Source organism: Argiope bruennichi, chromosome 7 (genome assembly GCF_947563725.1).
Source record: "Argiope bruennichi chromosome 7, qqArgBrue1.1, whole genome shotgun sequence".
Taxonomy (NCBI): domain Eukaryota; kingdom Metazoa; phylum Arthropoda; class Arachnida; order Araneae; family Araneidae; genus Argiope; species Argiope bruennichi.
The window spans coordinates 32037575-32057563 of NC_079157.1; the positions used below are offsets into that span (position 1 = coordinate 32037575).

General features: G+C 25.5%; 1 protein-coding gene across 3 annotated transcripts in view; it reads left to right on the top strand.

The window, feature by feature from the left end:
* The first annotated feature begins 3351 nt into the window (after positions 1–3351).
* Positions 3352–19989, top strand: part of LOC129975826 (signal transducing adapter molecule 2-like) — a 29167-nt gene continuing 12529 nt past the window's right edge. For all 3 annotated transcript variants that reach the window (XM_056089055.1, XM_056089056.1, XM_056089057.1), the window contains exons 1-10: positions 3352–3519; positions 3690–3850; positions 6119–6214; positions 9028–9110; positions 12802–12859; positions 13751–13835; positions 14453–14648; positions 17481–17581; positions 18064–18134; positions 18896–18983. In XM_056089055.1, coding sequence (XP_055945030.1) covers positions 3477–3519; positions 3690–3850; positions 6119–6214; positions 9028–9110; positions 12802–12859; positions 13751–13835; positions 14453–14648; positions 17481–17581; positions 18064–18134; positions 18896–18983 — 982 coding nt within the window. In that variant the 5' untranslated portion in view covers positions 3352–3476. The remainder of the gene's footprint in view (positions 3520–3689; positions 3851–6118; positions 6215–9027; positions 9111–12801; positions 12860–13750; positions 13836–14452; positions 14649–17480; positions 17582–18063; positions 18135–18895; positions 18984–19989) is intronic.

The following is a 19989-nucleotide window of genomic DNA, read 5'->3' on the forward strand; positions in this document are numbered from 1 at the left end:
ATTTTTAGTAATCAGATTATAAAAAAATGCTTTGTTTTAGTAAAAAATATTATTATATTAATTGAAGATAAATTCTTTCCACTTTAATTTAAAGCATAAATTCTACGGGAGCTAAGAGAAAATTAGAGAGATACATATTACGTTATGACTGAAGGCCTTTATAATATTATGAGTAAATTAGATGACTATCAAAATTTGAAGTTTTAAAATATTTTGATGAAGAATCTATTAAAGTAGGAATTGCGTAAAATATTTAATTATTAAAATTTAAACGAACATTAAGATTGGAGAACCAGCTGTTCGCCAAAGGTGGCTAGTTAGAAATAAATGTAAATTCGAGCTATGTTGTTATGAATATTAATTACAGCAAATTTAATAACACTTAAAACTACGCTCATTTTAACATATTTTTTAAATACTTATTTTAATAAATTAACTTCTTACCTCTCTAATTTTACTACAAAAATTTTCGCCTGCACGCGAGATCTTTTGTTTATAGTACAGAAATAAAACTGGACTGGAAAAGTTAAGTTCAGTGAATTACATTTAATCATGAAAACATCGTCATTCAAGAGATTTTGATGTATTATCCTCTAAAATATGACTTACTACTACTTGCATTATTCAAATACCAATTTGTTTCAAGAATTTTTAAGAACTTGTCATAATATTATGCTGCTAACAGGTACAACAAACTTTTCTTTAAATAAACTGGGAGCTTTCCTTTCTATTTGTCTCTATAAAAATTTTCTATTCCTTAAATTTCATATGCATTAAATATTAAAAAAAAAAGATATGTAAAAAAAAAAAGAAAAATATTCTTATTCTCAGTTTCATTAACATTTGTTTCTTATATGTAAAATGTCAGAATTTCTCTTACAAGATTTTGATAGCTATGATCTGAAACACTGAAATCAAATCATTGAAGTCATTTTTTTTCTATTCTACACAGGAAATATTTCGAATTGGATCTCTTGAAAATTTTGGCATTTTATTATTTTGAATTTGAATTATCTTGCATGAGTAGTTCTTGATGGCTATGAAGCCATATCAAGATTAAATATAAGCACTTATTTTGTAATCACAAAAATTCCCACTGAGTTTTTTTTAAAATTACAATATGGGGATGAGAAGCATTCGGCATAGCGGTTGGTTCTCGCTTGTTTTCTTAGTGAGTACAACAATGTTAGTATTACTTTTGGGGTCCTTCATCGGTAACAAGATATTCTTCTCTATAATCTGGCACATGAGCCAATGATAAGGAAACTACTTTGCGTCGATCACAGAACTGTTCAGCGAACCTAATTATTATCCATGAAATACTAATCACTAAACAATTAAAAAAGGTTAGTATCATAACTCTGGATCAGCACTATAATGCATATATGATTCAAATCATGTTTGTTTCAATTTCTCGATCATAGAAATCTTCCATTCCCAAAACCTAGCTAACAATAGCTGAAAATAATTTTGTTCTATTGAAAAGAGCGCTAATTTTATTTTTGTACTAAAAATGTGTTTTCTCATATTTTTCATGCATGAGTTCCGTTAGAGAAATGTTTCATCCCATACATATTTTATAAAACAAAATACATATAAGAACAATTATAAACAAATACAAAATATATACAATCATAAATAAATAGATTTGATTTTTAGCACTAGAATTTCCTAGCATAACTATTATTTTGTACTAGTTATAAGTATGAAAAATTATCCTCATAGTAATTTAAATGTAACTATATTGGTTTTTTTTCAAGATAATATCATGGTTAAAGATAGCTGTGGGCACTTTCCAAATGGTCCAATGATTTCCAATAGCTTTTAAAGAAATAACTTTAAAAATGACGTGCATATATTCAGTTGTATTTATTTGTAATGAAATTTAACTAAAAAATACAAAAAAAAAAAAAAAAGAATTAAGAATTAAAAAAAATATGTTCAAAAATTTCTTCATATATATATTTTTTATTTATTATTGTATTAAGTTGGAAATAAGATAAAGAGGAAAAGATGAGATTGATTAAAAGTAAGTATAGATTAGTAAATAATTAAACGATATAAAAAAAAGCAAAATTAAAAAAATATGTTCAAAAATTCCTTCACATTTTTTTTTTTTTGTTTTTGCATTTTTATTATTTATTAAATAAGATAAAGAGGAAAAGATGAGATTGATTAAAAGTAATTATAGATTAGTGAATAATTAAGCGATATAAAAAAAAGCAAAGTTAAAGTTGAAATTAAAAAGTTTCATCCAATAAGTAGTTAGGTATAAAATTATAATGCCTGAAACAATATTCTACAATATCAAGAAATTATATTGAACAACGTAACATTTTTTTTTACATTGTTTCAATATTGTAATAAAATATTATACTAATTTATCTTTTAAAAGTTTGCAATATTATAAAATAGTTTGTGCTGCTTGATTGTGAGAGGAAATTCCTAATTTATTATCCAGAAAATTCGAGCTGGCTATTTTTTTTTTTTTTTTTTTTTTCCCCTTCGGGACAGGAGAATCGGGGATTCGAATATAGATATTGAAAAATTTAGTTTCTAGATATTGCCTCTTCATGTCAAATTAATTTATAAAATGTAAGTTAAATTGGAATAGCTTTGTAAATCTGAACATATATGAGAAATGAATAACTTCTCATTTAAAATTATCACTTTTGAAATGTTATTCGTCCTGTTCCTATTTCATCACTCTATTTGATTTTGCAGAATCATGACCTCGTTTATGCTTTTCATCATAGACTTTCAGAGATATGATGTGATTTTGTTAAGTGAGATCAGCTTACTGTTTTGAGGTCATATTTAAAATCATGATCAGATGACGAGAGATGAGAGCAGCACTTAATAATGCCAAGATTATACGAGGCAATAGATTTAACGCTATATATAGAGTGAAAAAAGAAAACTGTAAAACTAGAATTACAAATTGGTATTTTTTGCATTATTTTAATGTAGATACACTAATCTTTTAACACCAAAATTGAAGAGGCATCAATCAAAACTGAATTTTCTCATTGGGTAATGGAAGGTTATTATTTTTAATATAAAAAAAGAGATGATCCATGGAGATCTGAAACGATCTTTTTAGATTCAAATTTTCAAAATGCCATATGTATAGTAAATATAACTTGTTGTTTCTATCTAAAACCGAAATTTTATTAAGATATTATTTATAAGACTTTCTTAGAAGACTTGCATTTCGAGCTGAGGTGTAGAATCTAATAGCCTGGTGGTCAATGACAAAGTTACGGTATTCACCACCAATGATATTATAGAATTGAATCATAGATTTTATAAAGACCAAGCTACTGCACGTGATGTGATATGACGTCGGGGGACTCTTGTTTACCTCTTTTTCCTTTGGTTTCCGAAGTACATCAGTGATAATGTCTCATTCATTTTAAAATTAACAATATGAATATTACTTTACGTTGAAATACGTTGACGAATAAAGCTTAAGAATGCTGAAACTGGTGAAAGGCTCTCCTTTTGAGGAGGATGTTGGTTAGAAACATTTTTATTTATGTTTTTTCTATCCTGTCATTTATAATTGCATTATTGGAATGCATCAGCCTATATTTTGTTACTTCTGATTTTTATTTAATTCCTACTATGTTTGCAAATATTGCTTGTTTTTTTTAAAATTTTTAGAGCATTAATTATTTTTATTTTAGAAAAGGCCACAAATGAAAACAATTTAAATGAAGATTGGTCTTTAATAATGCACATTTGTGACAATGTCATTAATTATCAAGATGGTGCGAAGTTTTGTTTAAAAGCTATTATGAAAAGATTGCATCATAATGTACCGAGGGTTGTGCTACAAACACTGACAGTGAGTATCTGGATTTCATATTTGAAACTATTATAATTATTATATTATGTTGATAATATTAATAATAATAAAACGATTCATAACTTTTGTTATGGATTTTTAAATTTAAAGCAGGATTTTCTAGCTTATATTCCATTATTGAAGAATAGTTAGTAGTATGTATCAAAATAAATCATTTCGGTTTCTACATATTTGATACAACTATTTTTGACATTATGCAAGTTTGATATGCGATTTGTTAAGAAGTTCTAAATCATTCAGAAGTGTAATTCTTTTTAATTGTGTTTTTATTTTATGTAGCACATTCAGACCATTCTCTCTTTTGTTGTATTTAATACACATTATTTTGAATGAAATTTAGATTTATGTTTTTCTCTTTTATATATATATATATATAAAGAGAGAGAGAGAGAGATAACTGTCATTGATGTTCAGCTAATTCATCATGCACATTAGTTGTGTTTAATTTCATTTAAATATCTAATGCATAACTTGATATTCAGGATTCTCTTAATACTCTATTTAAATTAAATTAAATTGTGATCAACATTTAAATTGCTCTTTTTTATTATCTTTGCTCAAGTTTTGTTTATAGTGTGCATGAACTTCCCTACTAAATAAAGCCAAATATTAGTTTAGATGTAAATATAATTACCTGCATATTGCAATATCTAATTACATAGTGTTTAAAATGGTGATTACTGCTTTATTTTCTTCAAAAAAAAAGTAACCGTAAATTTTAAGTTTTCAGGATGTATTCCAGAATATATTTAATATCTTTGGGGGTTTTATATTTATAAATTCCACAGATAATTTGATGAAATATAAAGAAGTAAAATTTATGCTTATTCTGCCGAATAATATGAAGAAAAAAAAAATTATTCCTTATCTTTAAACAATTGAAGACAAGCATGTAATTAAATATTTATTTTAATAATGAAAATGATTTGAATTTTATTACAGTAATAAAAAGTATCACTGAATGAAATATAAAATATTTTTAAAAATTTGTTAAAACTGTAGGGAAAAAAATTGAACTATAGATAAATTGGCATTAATATATGTAAAGTGTAAAAATGACTTGTATTAGATATATTTTTTAAAGTTTATGGTACATAGTTCAAAATTATGAGGTTCATCCTTAAATATTCCCTTTGATGTTTAACAACAAGGAAAAAATCTTAGCTAAATTTATCTTTTACAGATCTGAAGTTCTAAATAAATGACAGTCCTACTGCTATTATATATAAACATTGTCAACTGATCCAATAAAAACATATTTTTACTAAGTTGAGCCATTTGTCTTTAAATATTGTTTTAAAATTCTGTAGCTTAAATTTTCAGTCCTCAATTTAGCTGAAATATTAGTTTTATTTTGTATCTTTTGTTTTCTATCATTTATCACTTCTTTAATGCAATTGCAATACATTATAATGTCTACTTATCACTCATGTCTGTTTATCACCTGTCACTGTTATAAAATATTTACAATGCATTAAAATATCACTCTTTTGCAGTTTGAAGTATATTGTTCTTTGTTTTTTGCATTTAATAAAACAGATCTCCAGTAATTATTTTCTCATCTAAAAGAATTAAATCTATTTGCATATAAAATTGTACAATTTCTGAAAGTGAAAATGCTCTATATTGATTACTTCATAAAAAAATCAGTACCATTTTGCTATTATTAATAACAAAATAAATTAAAAGACTTTTAAATACTTAAACATCGTCTATAATTTATTGTATTGTTAATTCATATATTATATATAATATTCATATTTTTATTATACTTTTTCTATACTACAAGCATCATTTATAGGGAAATTATCTGCTTTTTATTTATTTTCTTTTAGCAGATGCTTTTATTTTCTTGTTATCTTTTGGATTTTTTAAAAATTCCTTTTCCAATTTATGAATGTGTGAACAGTTAGTAATGTCAGTGCATTCTAATGATAAACTTATCAGCTCTAAAACTGTTTTTGTTTTTGATTACAATTTAAACTTTATATTTCAAACAAAATACTTTTAAATTTAAGGAGAATTTTTTTACCTTTTCCATTATGTTTGACACTTTAGCATCAGCTTTTGATTCTAAAACATTTAAATTCTTGTGACTCAAGTTATGCCTTTTATTATATTTTTATTTTAGAGAAAATGGATGAAAAAATTTGAAGCATTTAATATTGCAGTTATTATTAAAATTTCTCCTTACTATTATAGAAAACGTTCAATACAGTTACTTTATTTGAAATTGCTCTATTTCAGCTTTTGGATGCATGTGTAAAAAACTGTGACCGGAGATTTCTATTACAAGTTGCATCCAGTGAATTCACAAATGAAGTACGGAAATTATTAGGAAAGGTAATTGATTTTTTTTTAAAGAAATAAACGTATGTTATCCTTATTTTGTGTTTTCAAAATTTTGTTTTATATATTTTGATATCTGTGGGAAACTAGAATCTAAAATTTAGCTGTGTGGAATATAGAGCTTGATATATATATTTTCCAAAAAAGATTTCTTAAGAACTAAAATGGCATTAATTTGTGAATATTGCAATTTCAGTAATAGGTAACTAACACAGCATTGATGCATATTAAGTACATTTAATCCCTACAGAGAAGAATCTTATTAAAGTATTAAAAATAAAATAACTGTCTTTTTTTTGGGGTGGGGGATTGATTATATTCTCTTATGCAATGAATATAAGTAATGACATAGGAAGCATCATATTGAACGCAGCATTCATAAAATGAGAACAAGGGGAATTGATAAAAACTGCTTCACGTTATTTCTTAGTACAAAATATTAATAAAAGTGTGCTAAAAAGCATATTTTATGGTTTATTACCATGCCAGTAAGTCTCTGTAGCTAGGGAATGCATTTGCATATTTTGTTGAATAGGCACAAGACCAGAATTTAAAAAGTTGCAACAAAAATAGATGATTCATTAATACCTGCTGATTGACCTTGAAGAACTTCCTGTAACTGAAGTGTTTGAGCAATAAAGAATTAAAAAAAAAAATCAGCTGACAAAGTTTTTAGTATAGAATTACTTATAAGAAAAACTGTGGGAAGGCTAGAAAAAAGTGAAAAGGGAGAAACATATTTTCTTTCTTGCAGTTATTGAGTTTCTAATATGCATATTATATAATATGCAACAAACTTTGCCGAGCATCGGAATTATATTATTAATAATATATGTGTACAGCAAAAACACTTCCGCTAAGTTAATATTCCATGGAAGATAAGAAATGAATTAAGTATAATTTAAATTAGGAAAGTAGAATTTAAACAAACCAATCGTATTATTTTAGATATTATTGCTGCTTAGTAAGTAGATACTCAATATAATTATTTTTAAAAAGCTGATGATTTTTTGCTCTTGGCAATAATTGAAGCATCTCTTAAAAAATTCTGAGGATCTCGATTCTTTCATCGACCCTTATTTTTTCCCTTTATTTAAATCTACCTTCATTGCAAAATCAGACTGTGAACTTTTTTAACGGTTTGATTGATTTCTTTGTAAATTAAAGGCATTTTGTCTTCTGTTTTATCACTGTGTTAGTTACAAAATCATCCAGTTCTTCATTCATTAATTCATTGACTTCACCTTCTATATGGCAATATAACTGATGTTTTGTAGTGCATTATTTATTAATGCTAAACGAATTAAATGGATGCAAAATATTTTGTGGGCAAAATTCTTTTCTAAAAATCCACATCTGGAAAGGATTAGTGCTTTGAAGGTTTTACTTTTTAATATGTAATTAAGTCTCAATATTTCTTATGTGTTTATACTTAATGATTATCAATTTTTATAATTAATATTAAATTATATTATTAAATTATATCTGACTATAAAATTATATCTGACTATATATTCTCCCAGTCTGTTTCAGACTTTCTTCTGCAGGTATAACTGATTTTGTAGATATTTTTTTGTAATGATGTAAATTCATTCCCATCTTTTGTTTTTATTTATTTTTTATTTTATTGTCTTCCCATTCAGAATTCTTACCATTATTGTAGTGTAATTTTTGTCCAATTCTTTCTGCATTCCTTATTTATCTTGTAACTACACTTTTTTGGTATTTTCCCTTTTAACATTATAACATTCAAGTTCAAAAATTTTGCTTACCCTCCAGCAAATCAACTTATCAAGTTAAAATATGCAAATAAAAAAACAATGTAAAAATTTTTTAATTTGGTTTTAAATTTTAATATTCTTGGGTTTTTTTTTTTTTTTTTTTTTTTTTTTCAATATATAATGTTAAATATCTCATTTTTAAATCACTATTACTAATAATAGTTGGCCTTCATGAAAAATTATGACTCATTAAAATAGTTTCTCAAACTTTTCTATCCATGATCCCTCTTTCATAAAAGAATTTTTTGACCCTGTGTTTGCAAAGTTAGAAATTAAAATAGGACGATTCACTAATGATAAATTAGCGGAAAATTAAATGTGCTTATTTAAAAAAGTTTAATGAGTTATTTCAAATCAAAATGATTTTCAGTTTTTTTTAAATTATTATTATTATTGAAAATTAAGTAGTTCTACTTTTCAGTGTTTCTTAGTTCCACATTCTATGTGGAGAACTAATAATTTTAGAAATTTTATCATTAAGACATAAATGTGATATTTTAAACTTGTTGTGATCTCAAAATTTATACCTTCAGTTGTACTTGATAGTTTCCACTCATTGGTGGTGTCATTTAGAGTGCCAAAATTTCAGTTATGTAAATTATTATTTTAAAACACAAAATTCTGATTGAATGTGAATGATTTTTGATGTGCATCTAAAGTTTCTTATAACTTTTATTTCTGAAAGCATCAGATTTAAATTCTGTTCTTTCATATTCTGATGATATTCAGCTTTTATCATAGAAATTGAATTATATTTTATAAAGTTATGAAAGACTATATTATGGTTTTCCAGAATTTAAACACATTTCAAATGCTATCTCTTTAAAGGAGTTAAATTGTAAAATTTATTTTTTACTAAATAATTTATATTTTAAGTCTGTTTAAATTAATTACAAATTTTCTAAATCAACGTTATTTTAATAAAGTGTTATATATTTGAATATCGTGTCTTTCAATAATTTTGATGTGAATTTATGGACATTTATTTCTTTTTTAATAACCTTTTCTCTTCCTATTGATATGCAGATGCATCCTGAAGCTGAGAAAAAATTAAAACTTCTTCTTCAAAGATGGGCTAACGAGGAATTCAAAGATGATCCAGAACTTGGGTAAATATGTTTCTTGTCATATTGAATGAATAAATTATGAAATTAAATCTAAGTTTCATGGTATTATTTACAAAGAATCAAAAAAGTATAATATAAATAAGAAATCTAAAGAAATGCCAATAAATGTAAATATTGTTTATATAATGCTAATTAAAATATTCCCTGCTATATAATTTTCATTATAATCTAATTTTTTACTTTTATTTATATACATTCTAAGTTTGATTTTCAAAATTTTTTAATTGGATTGTTTTTGTGTATTATTAGTAGTCATCTAATTTGAAGTGCTTAGTACTGATATTTTGAAATATTGTGGTTTACGTCATGTGATTTTAATAAACTTGAAATATGATATAATCAGTATTTAGCTGGTATATATATAACTAAGTATATAACTGTAACTAATAATTTATATAAATTAGATTTTTTTTAAAAATACAGTAGAACCTCATTTAATGATCATTTTCCATTCTCAAATCTTAATATAAAACATTAAATAAAACAATTTTTTTTTATAAAAATCCATTTAAAATAGGGCAATGCATTCCATTCCTAAAAAATATTCAAATTTATAAACTTTAACTTATAGTGCTGTTTTTTTTTTGTGCAGGAGTTGTCTAAATATATTTATTTTTGACTGTTTCAAAATTTCCGAAAAATGAAACATAAATGAATCTGTAGTGTACATAATTACTGTCTGTTTAGTGTGATGTATCTCAATATGTAATACAAAAATTCCCATGCTTTCAGTATCTTCTTCATTTTACTGGAAAACTGTAATTTTGCTGAGGCAATTATTTTTTTCTGTTGTGGCTGAATGTAATTCAAAATTTTTGCTCAAATGCAGAATGCCGTTCCATAAATTCTTTGATGGTTCTTTCACCACTTTATCATTGTCATTGCTATGGCCCTATAATTTTGGAAAGGGACACAATCTCATTGATTTAAGCTTTGTAGGCATTTACTCAAATCTTTGAAGTGACTGTTGACAACACTATCAGCTAAAATTTCTTCCATCCAGAATCAAGGATTCTCTTTGAAAGCAAGTGCTCAATACAAACTAATACCCGAGATAAATACCAATACTGCAAGTGATGTAATGATGTCTCATCTTCATCATTCCTTCTGAGAAACATCGCTCTTTAAACCAACAACAGTAGTCTACTGAAAACTTCCTTCCATACTTTCTAATAAAGTTTGCATAACAGAAAACACATTGCATGGCATTATTGTTCAATAGTTATGAAAAATTTGCTTTTTTCATTAATTTAGCATTTTTAATGAATCTATCGTACTTTTTTCGAAATTAATTCCTTGTTTATAGTATAGAAAATGTTTAAACACGTTTTTCTCAACTGATTGAAACAAAGATTTAATACAAAACTACACTTGTAGTTAAAAAGTCTTTTACCAAATTTGAAATATTTGTCATTTTTTTTTTGAATTATCACATTTACAAGTTTTTAAAAGTACAGGCTGACAGAGAATCGAGCAATTATTGGATTTGGATCAAAATTTGATAGGTGTCTACACTATAGATGTAAAATCTGTGTGCTGAATTTTATCTATCTAACTCTCTTCATTTTGTGATAATTGTGTTAACTTATATTTGAGCAACCAGATAAGCAGACTTTCCCAACACAGGTTTTACTCAAAATTTGCTAGAAATCCACAAATTCGGTGTAAAGAATGTATATTGAATTTCATCCATCTAGCTCAAATTGTTTTTCAGTTATTTTTGTCAGAGATAGACGTACAGACATTTCCCCAAAATGCGAGTTCAGAGAGGTCTGAAATGTGGGGAATCTCGAGTTCAAATTTTTTGACAATTACTATACTTTCTCTATACTACGCATACAAGAAAGTAAAAAGTAATTAATTTATATTTGTTTTGTTCTTTATCTGAGTCACTCATTATGGGAGGTGCTCATTAAATGAGGTATGTTTATAATAGTTTTGTTTCTAATTGCTAGCCTAATTTTTTTTTTTTTTTTTTTCCTAATTGCTTCTGAATTACTTAGTATAGAAATGTGAATTTGACGTTTTGATTTCGAAATTGTAACTTTTATGTGATCTTTTGCTTTATAATTTTGTCTACTTGAGCAGAGTTCCCAAAGTATGTTCCATATCCTCCCAGAAAAGTCCTGACCTCCTTACTAGGGAGCTATGTGATGCTTTATGTAATTTTCATAAATATGAAGGCTCAAATAATTTTAATCAATTTGTTGCTTTTTAGAGAGTATATGGTTACTTCATATTTTCAAAGTCTGTTGAATTCCATTGATTTATTGCAGTGGGTATACAGTGCAACATTCCAACATACTCAATAACAAAGATTGATGCTATGCAGATAAAAACACACAGGCAACAAAATAGTCAAAATGTCGCATGAACAGCACTTACAGAAAACAATAACACACATGAAGCAAATTAGTACTATACAACTATAACAGAAAAATTCACTCAAAGAATTCCATAGTAAAAGAGATTTCACTCAATTAATCATGTCCGTTGAACGTCTGTTATTCTCCATTATCTACCCACTTTAGCTGAACTTGACTGCCGACCTACTACTAACTTGACTATAAGACCGGCTTACTTGATACTGCCTCAAAACTTCATTATGAGACTCAGTGTATGACTTGTAACTAATTGCTTGAGCTCAGCTCAACTGATTTTTAGCTCTGTTTCTTGACTTTTTATAGCTCCCTCAACAGTTCAGATGGTTTTAGAAAGATCACAATAAGTCATGTCTTAACAGATCTGTCACCAGAGTTTCTAGAGATTCAGAATCTTCTATTTTGTTGTCAAATTCATTGTCCCAGAGGTCATTAATCCGGCATCCATTGAAGCTATCTGTAAAACTGCCTTCTTTACATTGGAGTTGATTGTACTGGGAAGCTACATTGTGAATCTGTAATATCAGTGTGTAAAGGGAAATGAAGGCAGCTATGTTTAGTTTTTATTCCACATTTAAAAAAAATATATAGTGCTTAATATGATCTTCATCGTACTTGTCTGCTTAATAAATTAAGTGGTCTAATTTTTTTTTTAACCCTAACTTACATAAAAAAAAGTACTAGTAGGATCAGTAGCAGATCTGGATATTTTATGTAACGCTAGGCTATACATATTATTAGACTTCTCGTTTATTAATTGTTGTTAAAAAAACTAAAGATCAATTTAGTTTCCCATTTCAAAGCATTTTTAACTTAAAAGTATTTTATTTAAATTATTGCTTTACTAACTTTCTGAAAATGCATAGATTAGTATTCATTAATTATGATTCATGGCTACATGGCAACTACATTTTTATACAATATTATTTAAGGTATTTATGAATACTATTATAATTAACCACATAATAACTTGCTGCTAATGGACATAATGAAACAGATAGGAAACTGACTATTTATGCTTATTAAAGCTTTAATAAGATTATTGCACTATTTTATAATTCATAGATTTGCATCTTTTATAAATTTGGCTATTAGGCAAATAATATCTTTTTAATCAACCTAAAAAAATGTGCAATACCCCCTTCAGTCATAAAGCTGTCCTTGGTGGGATTTGCATGGGAAAATTCTGCATTTTAACTAGAACACCATAAATAATAATAAATAGTTTGGGAACTATTGTGTTTAATTTAGTAAATGATTATGAAAAGTTAACTATTATTGTTATTTTGCAGTATCATACCTTCTTTGTATTACAAGCTTAAAAGTGAAGGTGTGGAATTCCCTTCTCCTGTAAGCATACCTTTTCATTTGCTTTTTCTATTTGTTAACTGTTATGTAATTAGAAATATTTTGGGAGAAAATATTAACTTTATGAAAAATATTTATTATTGTTACTGTGTATTTCCTAATTCCTTACTAGACTAATCTGAGCAATATAAAAATATAATAAATTGGTATCTTATGGTCGAAATTTCTGTCAATGCCCTGCAAGACAACTTTACACAAGATTCTGCTTTTGTTTAGATGGTCTTGCTTTCACACTTAAATATTTCTGATTAGGAACTGTTTACACCATAAAAAAAAATTTAGTGCTATATCATAATTATTGAAAATAAAAATGTTTTTCCCAGCTTGAAAAAGGAATTTGCAGCATAGAAGTTAAGAATATTATGTAACTAACTGGCTTTTTCTTTTATAGTCACTTCTATTTATCTGAACATTTCTATTGCTTTAAGAATTGGTGAAAGTTTTATCTTATTTAAACTCTTTCTTTTAAGAATAAAAATTCAAAAATTAATGCAAAAAATTTTGATTGCAATAGGTACATGTAATTTCTTGTGCAAATGATTTTGAATAGAATTATAGAATAATATATATATATATATAATATAAACAATTTACAGAACTTTTCCTTTCTATTGAAAATCCAAGGTTTTCATAAAAAAATTCTTTTATAAAAAGATTTTGAATATATTAAAGGCGATATATAAGTATTTCTCTTTAGTTAAAGAAAGGGGGGGGGATCAGAAATGGAAGAATCCATTCTGAAAAGTTGTGTTATTGGATAATGTTTCAACAATACCATAAAAAATGTTTCTGATCTGTGTGTTCTGTCAGGAACCAATATGAGATTCATATTTTTTTCTTGACTTTTCTTCAAAAGTTTGTAATTTATTTCAGGAAGCTGAGAAAAAGCCTGCTGCTCCAATTTGCACCGATCCTAATGTTGTAACTAGTCAAGAAGAAGAAAATGATATTATTAAAGGTAATTTTTCAATTTCAATTTTTTTATGTATATAAATTTATTTAACATGTAAAGCAATGCTGAACAAACATTTAAAAATCTAAATCTTGTTTAAAGGAAAAATGCAATGTTTTGTATGATTAATATAATATAAAGAATGTCTATGAACTCATTTGAATTTATATGTGTAGTTTAAATGTTCACAAATAAATTTATGTAGCTAAAAAGTTGCATGCATAAATTGTGCATTTACAATTTTTTTTTTATAATCATGTTCTATAAATTTTTATATAAACAAATTAAACATCTACTTGCTTGAAAACACAGCATGGTTTTATCGACTTATATACAATTTTATAAACAATATCCTTTTAAATTGCATTTTTCTTCTTAGAAAATAGATTAGTCGTTGGAAATCTGGCTTATTAATGAATTAGAATATATTTATTTTGTATATTTGGGGTTGTAGTGTGTATGCGAGTTTATATATGTATAGTTACCTATTATAATCTAAATTTAGAATTGAATAAACAGTGTTGAACAAATGAGAACTTTTTAATTGGCATAGCAGAAGCGTGAATTTAGTAAAGATCAAACTCGTAAAATGTTTATTTCAGCTTTTTTCCTTCTTTTCACAGCTATAGAAATATCTCTAAAGGATACTGGTAGATATGATGTCCCTTCAGAACATGGAACTTCTAATTATGGACCAGATTTTTCATCAAAACCTTTACCAGAACCTATTAAAGTTCGAGCTATGTATGATTTTGATGCTGCTGAGGACAATGAATTAACCATTAAGGCTGGGGAAATTGTCATGGTGTTAGATAATAGGTATATATATATATGTGTGTGTGTTCTTTAAATGTGTTAAGGATTTTTTTAATACTTGAAGCTTATTCTTTCTTTACAGATGGGACCCTTTGATGGGTTCCATCTCGAAGTAATTGGCTGACAATTCGATAAATTCTTCTACTACTATTTTAAACTGTCTTGTCCTTGTAAATGATATAAATCAATCTCCACTCAAAGTGGAAAGTGAATAAGTTTCACAAGGACAGAATTCATTTCATCAATAATATGTTTAATTCATTAATTAAACATATTGATTGTTGGTCCAGTTTATCTAACAGAAAGTGGGATATAACTGTTACTCGATTAAGATTAGATCAAACTCAACTTGTGCATAGCTATTTGCTCTTCAGTGTTCAATCTGCTAATGCACAATGTCAGTTCAACATATTCTAATTGATCAGTTGCAATTTATTTCTCAACACATTCATTGCTTTCAGTCTTTGTTTCTTCAGACATTTTTCACAAATTTAACTATGCACATCTTTTTACTTTCTTAATAGTGATTGGTTTTTACTGTTTGATCTAATTAAAAATCTGTTTTGAAGTTTTCTTATAACTTTTTATTGCATATCATAAAAGTTGACAAATCATGACAGTTGACAAGGTTTTATATAAATTTTAATTCATTCTATACATTTGATGTAACATAATCAAGAATGGTTTTTGAACCACTGAATCCAATCAATTCTTAATAGATACAAATATAAATGTCAATCATTTTGTACTCTATAACCACTTTGCTTGATTGGTTTTGTTTAATATTTATTGTATTGATTTATATTTCTTGATTTGTATTTTAACTGAGAGAAACTGTCTTGTTTTTGTTATTATCATTACTGTGAGACATTCTATTAGCTTTCGTTATTGTTCTTTTAAAATGATTTGATTTTACTTAACTTTCTGTGAATGATGCAATGTCATGTTTGATTTAAATGTTCTTTAAAAAAAATATTTGAATATTTTATTATTTTTATGCTGTAGCACATTTTTCTTTTTCATTCCTATAACTTCTCTGTTTTGATTTTTTTTTTCTATTGAAATATTTTAGAATAATTAAATGCTTATATTTTGAAAATACTATTCTTCAATGGAATTATACAGTTATCTCAATTTGTTTTTGATGTTTTGAAAATTTATTTCAAGTATTTATTTAATTTACCTTTGCTATATCAAACTGCCAAATTACTGTAAAAGAAAATCTTCTTAAATGTCATATTCAGTTATCATACCATTCCATTTTCTGTTACCTTTTTTTTTTTTTTTTTTTTTTTTTTTTGCAGAACTAATGTGAAAAAGAAATTTGATTCTGATTAGGAAAAACTTCAATGAAATGTTATATTCAATACATGAAATTGTCATTATATTGTTTGTATGATATCCAAGGAAATTATTGTGATTAAATGGACTGCATTATCTTTTTTCCAAAGAGATATCATTTACACGATTTAATTTCTTGAAAAGTTATATTAGATATAACATGAAAAACATTTTGATTACTTAAAAAAAACTTTATTGAATTACTAGAAAACACATGCAAATATAAATCAATATTAACTAAATTGTTTTTATCATGTAAATAGTTTGATTTGAAGATAATCTTATTGCCGAAAAATCTGAAATAGCCGCAAATCAACTTTCAATTGCCTACATGTTGAACAAATAAAAGTGATCTATTATATATAAAAAATTTTAATGTAAAGTTTGTGTTTTATTCGCTTTTTGATTGGTAGATAGCAAGTCATCTGACTGATGACATTTGAGATTTGTTTTGAAAGTATTTTTTGAAATATTTAATAGAAATTTTTATTACATCATAGTAAGTATTTATATTGCATTTTGATAACAATATGGTGTCAAATAAGGAAAAGTGAAACTTTAATTCTCATCAAATTAACAGCAAATGATTTTTAAAGCAATATTATTTGTTAATGCTACTTTTAGACACACCATTTGTGGCAACACTAATGAGTAGTTTTCTGATTTCTTTATGGTTTTTAAGGAACAGAAATTTTTTGTCTTGGCTATTAATCATCTGAATATCTAAGGAATATACGTTTTAAGACAATGCCCCCCCCCATCCCCTCAATATTAATGGGACTTCCAGTGATAAAAAATGCAAAGAAAGACTTGATGAATTTTAAAAAGTTTTTATTTGTGATTTTTTTAATTCTTTATTTTTGTCATAAAAGTTAAAATTATGGAGCAATTTCTTCTAATTTTTAACTAATGCAATTTTTTTTTTTTTTTTTTTTTTTAATTATTTGGAATTCGGCCTTTTTGTTTGTAACATTTTAAAAACATTTTGTTTACTTTTGATGTCCGGAGGGCAGGAATCAGTCGCTCAGGAAACATACTAATCTGCAGACATCTATGATTCCAGGACAACATTAGGGTTAGCTAGAGGAAGCGGGCAGGATGCAAAGTCCCTTAGTCTTTTATAATACAGTTCTTCTAGTTTTGTAACTATTATTTTTGCTAATTCATTTTCCATTTATATTAAATTTTTGTATTACAAATTTGGAAAGGATTGAAAAAAGGATTAATTTATTAATTCAGATAAATTACTTCTTTAAAAGTTATATTTTGAAATAAAATATTTAAAAAACATTCAATTTCTATTAGAAAAAAATATTATCTTTAAGACGTTTTAATAAATAAAAATTATAGAATTCTATACTATTTAAAAAAATATTCTGTACTATTTAAAAAAATTTTATAGATATAAATTTACTTTTTTACTGTGCTAGTTATTAATTCAGGTATTCATTTTTTAAATAGAAACTAAGTTTATTTTATTTTTATTTTATTTAGTAATAGCAGCTGGTGGAAAGGTTCTAATCACAGAGGAGAAGGTTTATTTCCAGCTAATTTTGTCACAGAAGACTTGGATTATAAACCAGAAGATACTCCCTGTAATTATTTAATATTTTGAAAATTTTTTGTTTTTATCCTGAACATTGTTATTTGCTCATAAGTTTGGTTTGAAATTTTGGAATCTTTAGCTAGGAAGAAAAGCTATTTTATTATTTTTGACAATATATATATATTATATACATATATATATGTGTGTGTGTGTGTGTGTGTGTTTTGTTCTAAATCTTGTTACTAGTTTATGTCCTAATCATGTTTTTCAATAATTACAAAATTCTCTTCTGAACTGTTGAACATGTTTTTCAATAATAATAATTTTTAAAAAAAGCTTTGCTTGTTTTGTTTTTTATGCGAGATTTAAAGTTAATATTTAAAATTTTTGTTTCATTTAATTACTACTTTTTGCAAAATGATGATTTTTTTTTAATGTTCATAATTTGTATCTCTTTATAATTTTCATAGTGAAATTATTAGTAAAATTCAATTGACAATTTTGATTAATAACTATTAATTTTTATTATAGCTGTAACAACAGAATTTGTTACTGACACAGCATTAGATGCTACTTTTGTTGGAGAAGTAAAAATAGATGAGGTATGCTATTTTTATTTTTGTAGATGTGAAATTATAGTTATGACTCGTAATTTTGTATTAAAAGTGTTTGTTGCACCATTAATTTGAATTATTATTTTATCTATTGTATGCATGCACTTTACATTTGTGGTTTTATTTTTTCTAAAACTTGTTTGATTTATCTTACAAATAGCTTATTGTCTTTAGATAAGATTCTAAGATTTTTAGATGAAAGCTAAGCATATAATTTAAATGTGCTTATTCTTAAATAATAAATTAAATTTATGCAAGAAGAAACTTAGTGAAGCTTGTCGGGCTTTTTGTAGAAAATTCTAGAATTTAAATTTTATGACTCAATCATTTAATGAAAATATTTTTCGAAATATTATATAATTGTCTTGAGTAATAATAAATTCAGGTAAACTTTACTTTTGGCAAAACCATATTTGATAAAATTGTAAAAGCACATTTAAGAAATCCTTAATTGTTTAGGAGCATAAGCTTTTTAATTCTGACATGATTCTGATTTTATGAATAGTATGGAATTTGCTTCATTTGGTGACATTTTCAGTTTTCATATTTTCATTTCATTGGAAATATCAAGAAAGCAAAAAGCAATTGAAATAGATGTAAGGACCTTACAATTTCATTTTTTTATGTTTAATTAACATTTTTATATTTTGAGGTATAAAAAATGAATAATATATTTTTAAAGATTTAATTTATTTCATTTTCTTATTGCATAAAAGCTTAGTTCTTATGTGAAATTTTCTTTCTTTCAGGCTAAAATAGAAACTTTAATAAATTGGCTGAATGAGACTGATCCAGCCAGTGAGGCTCCAGATTCTACAGAAATGCTGAAGCTGGAAGGTAATATTTTTTTAATGCTGTTTGTGATCAGAAAATCAAACATTTCTAATCTTTATAACAGTTATATGATTTTGTTTGTCAAATTAAATAATTTTTATATAATTTGTTAAAGTTGAATGAGTAATATATTCTTCAGAATTCAAAGTTTTAATTGTGTATCAAAATGTAATATATTTTTAAAAAATTATTTCTATTTAAAAAGATTAAAAGTAATTTAGACTATTTGAGGCTTATTGTTGATTGTAACTTCAAAATGTGAGCAATTTCAGAGATGTCAAAATTTTTACATTTTTTTTAAAAACTTATTAAGTTTGAGAAGCAAAAATTAAGAAAATATCATAAAGACTCATTGAATAATTTTGTGCTGTTTTGTTTATCATTGATTTTAATACTTCATTTTGCCAATTGCTTCCCATTTCTAAAGATAAAAAATATGCAACTTATAAATTTATATATTTTTTTTTTCCGTCTTTCCCAAAGATGTTTACAAATAGAAAAATTATTTGCCAATTCTGTGTTAGATATTCTATAGATGAAAGCAAGATTTTAATTGAACTCTTTTACAACATCTTCAGTTGTTTCATAACATTGCCTTCAGTTAAAATATTGTGTCATGGTTTTGTATTTTTTATAAGCATCCATTTATAAAACTCCATATCATAATTTAAAAAAAAAAAGAAACTGGATAATATCACCAAGCAAAGTAACATTTCATCATTTAACATAAACATTGACAAGATAAAAAATTTACCTTTTTTTTTTTTTTTTTTTTGTCAAGGTTTGTTTTTAATAATGTATGGCTATCATTAATAGTTTGAATTCTCATTGAAATGGTTCATATATTAAAATTAAAAACATTGAATGAATAACAGTTTCTCAATTTTATTTATTTTTTGTGTTTATAGAAATTTCAATTAACTTATTAACATAAAATGAACTTCTGTTTTGTATGTCATTTTACTAAATTATATTTGATACTAATGTTTTGAATGTTAATTTTTGTATG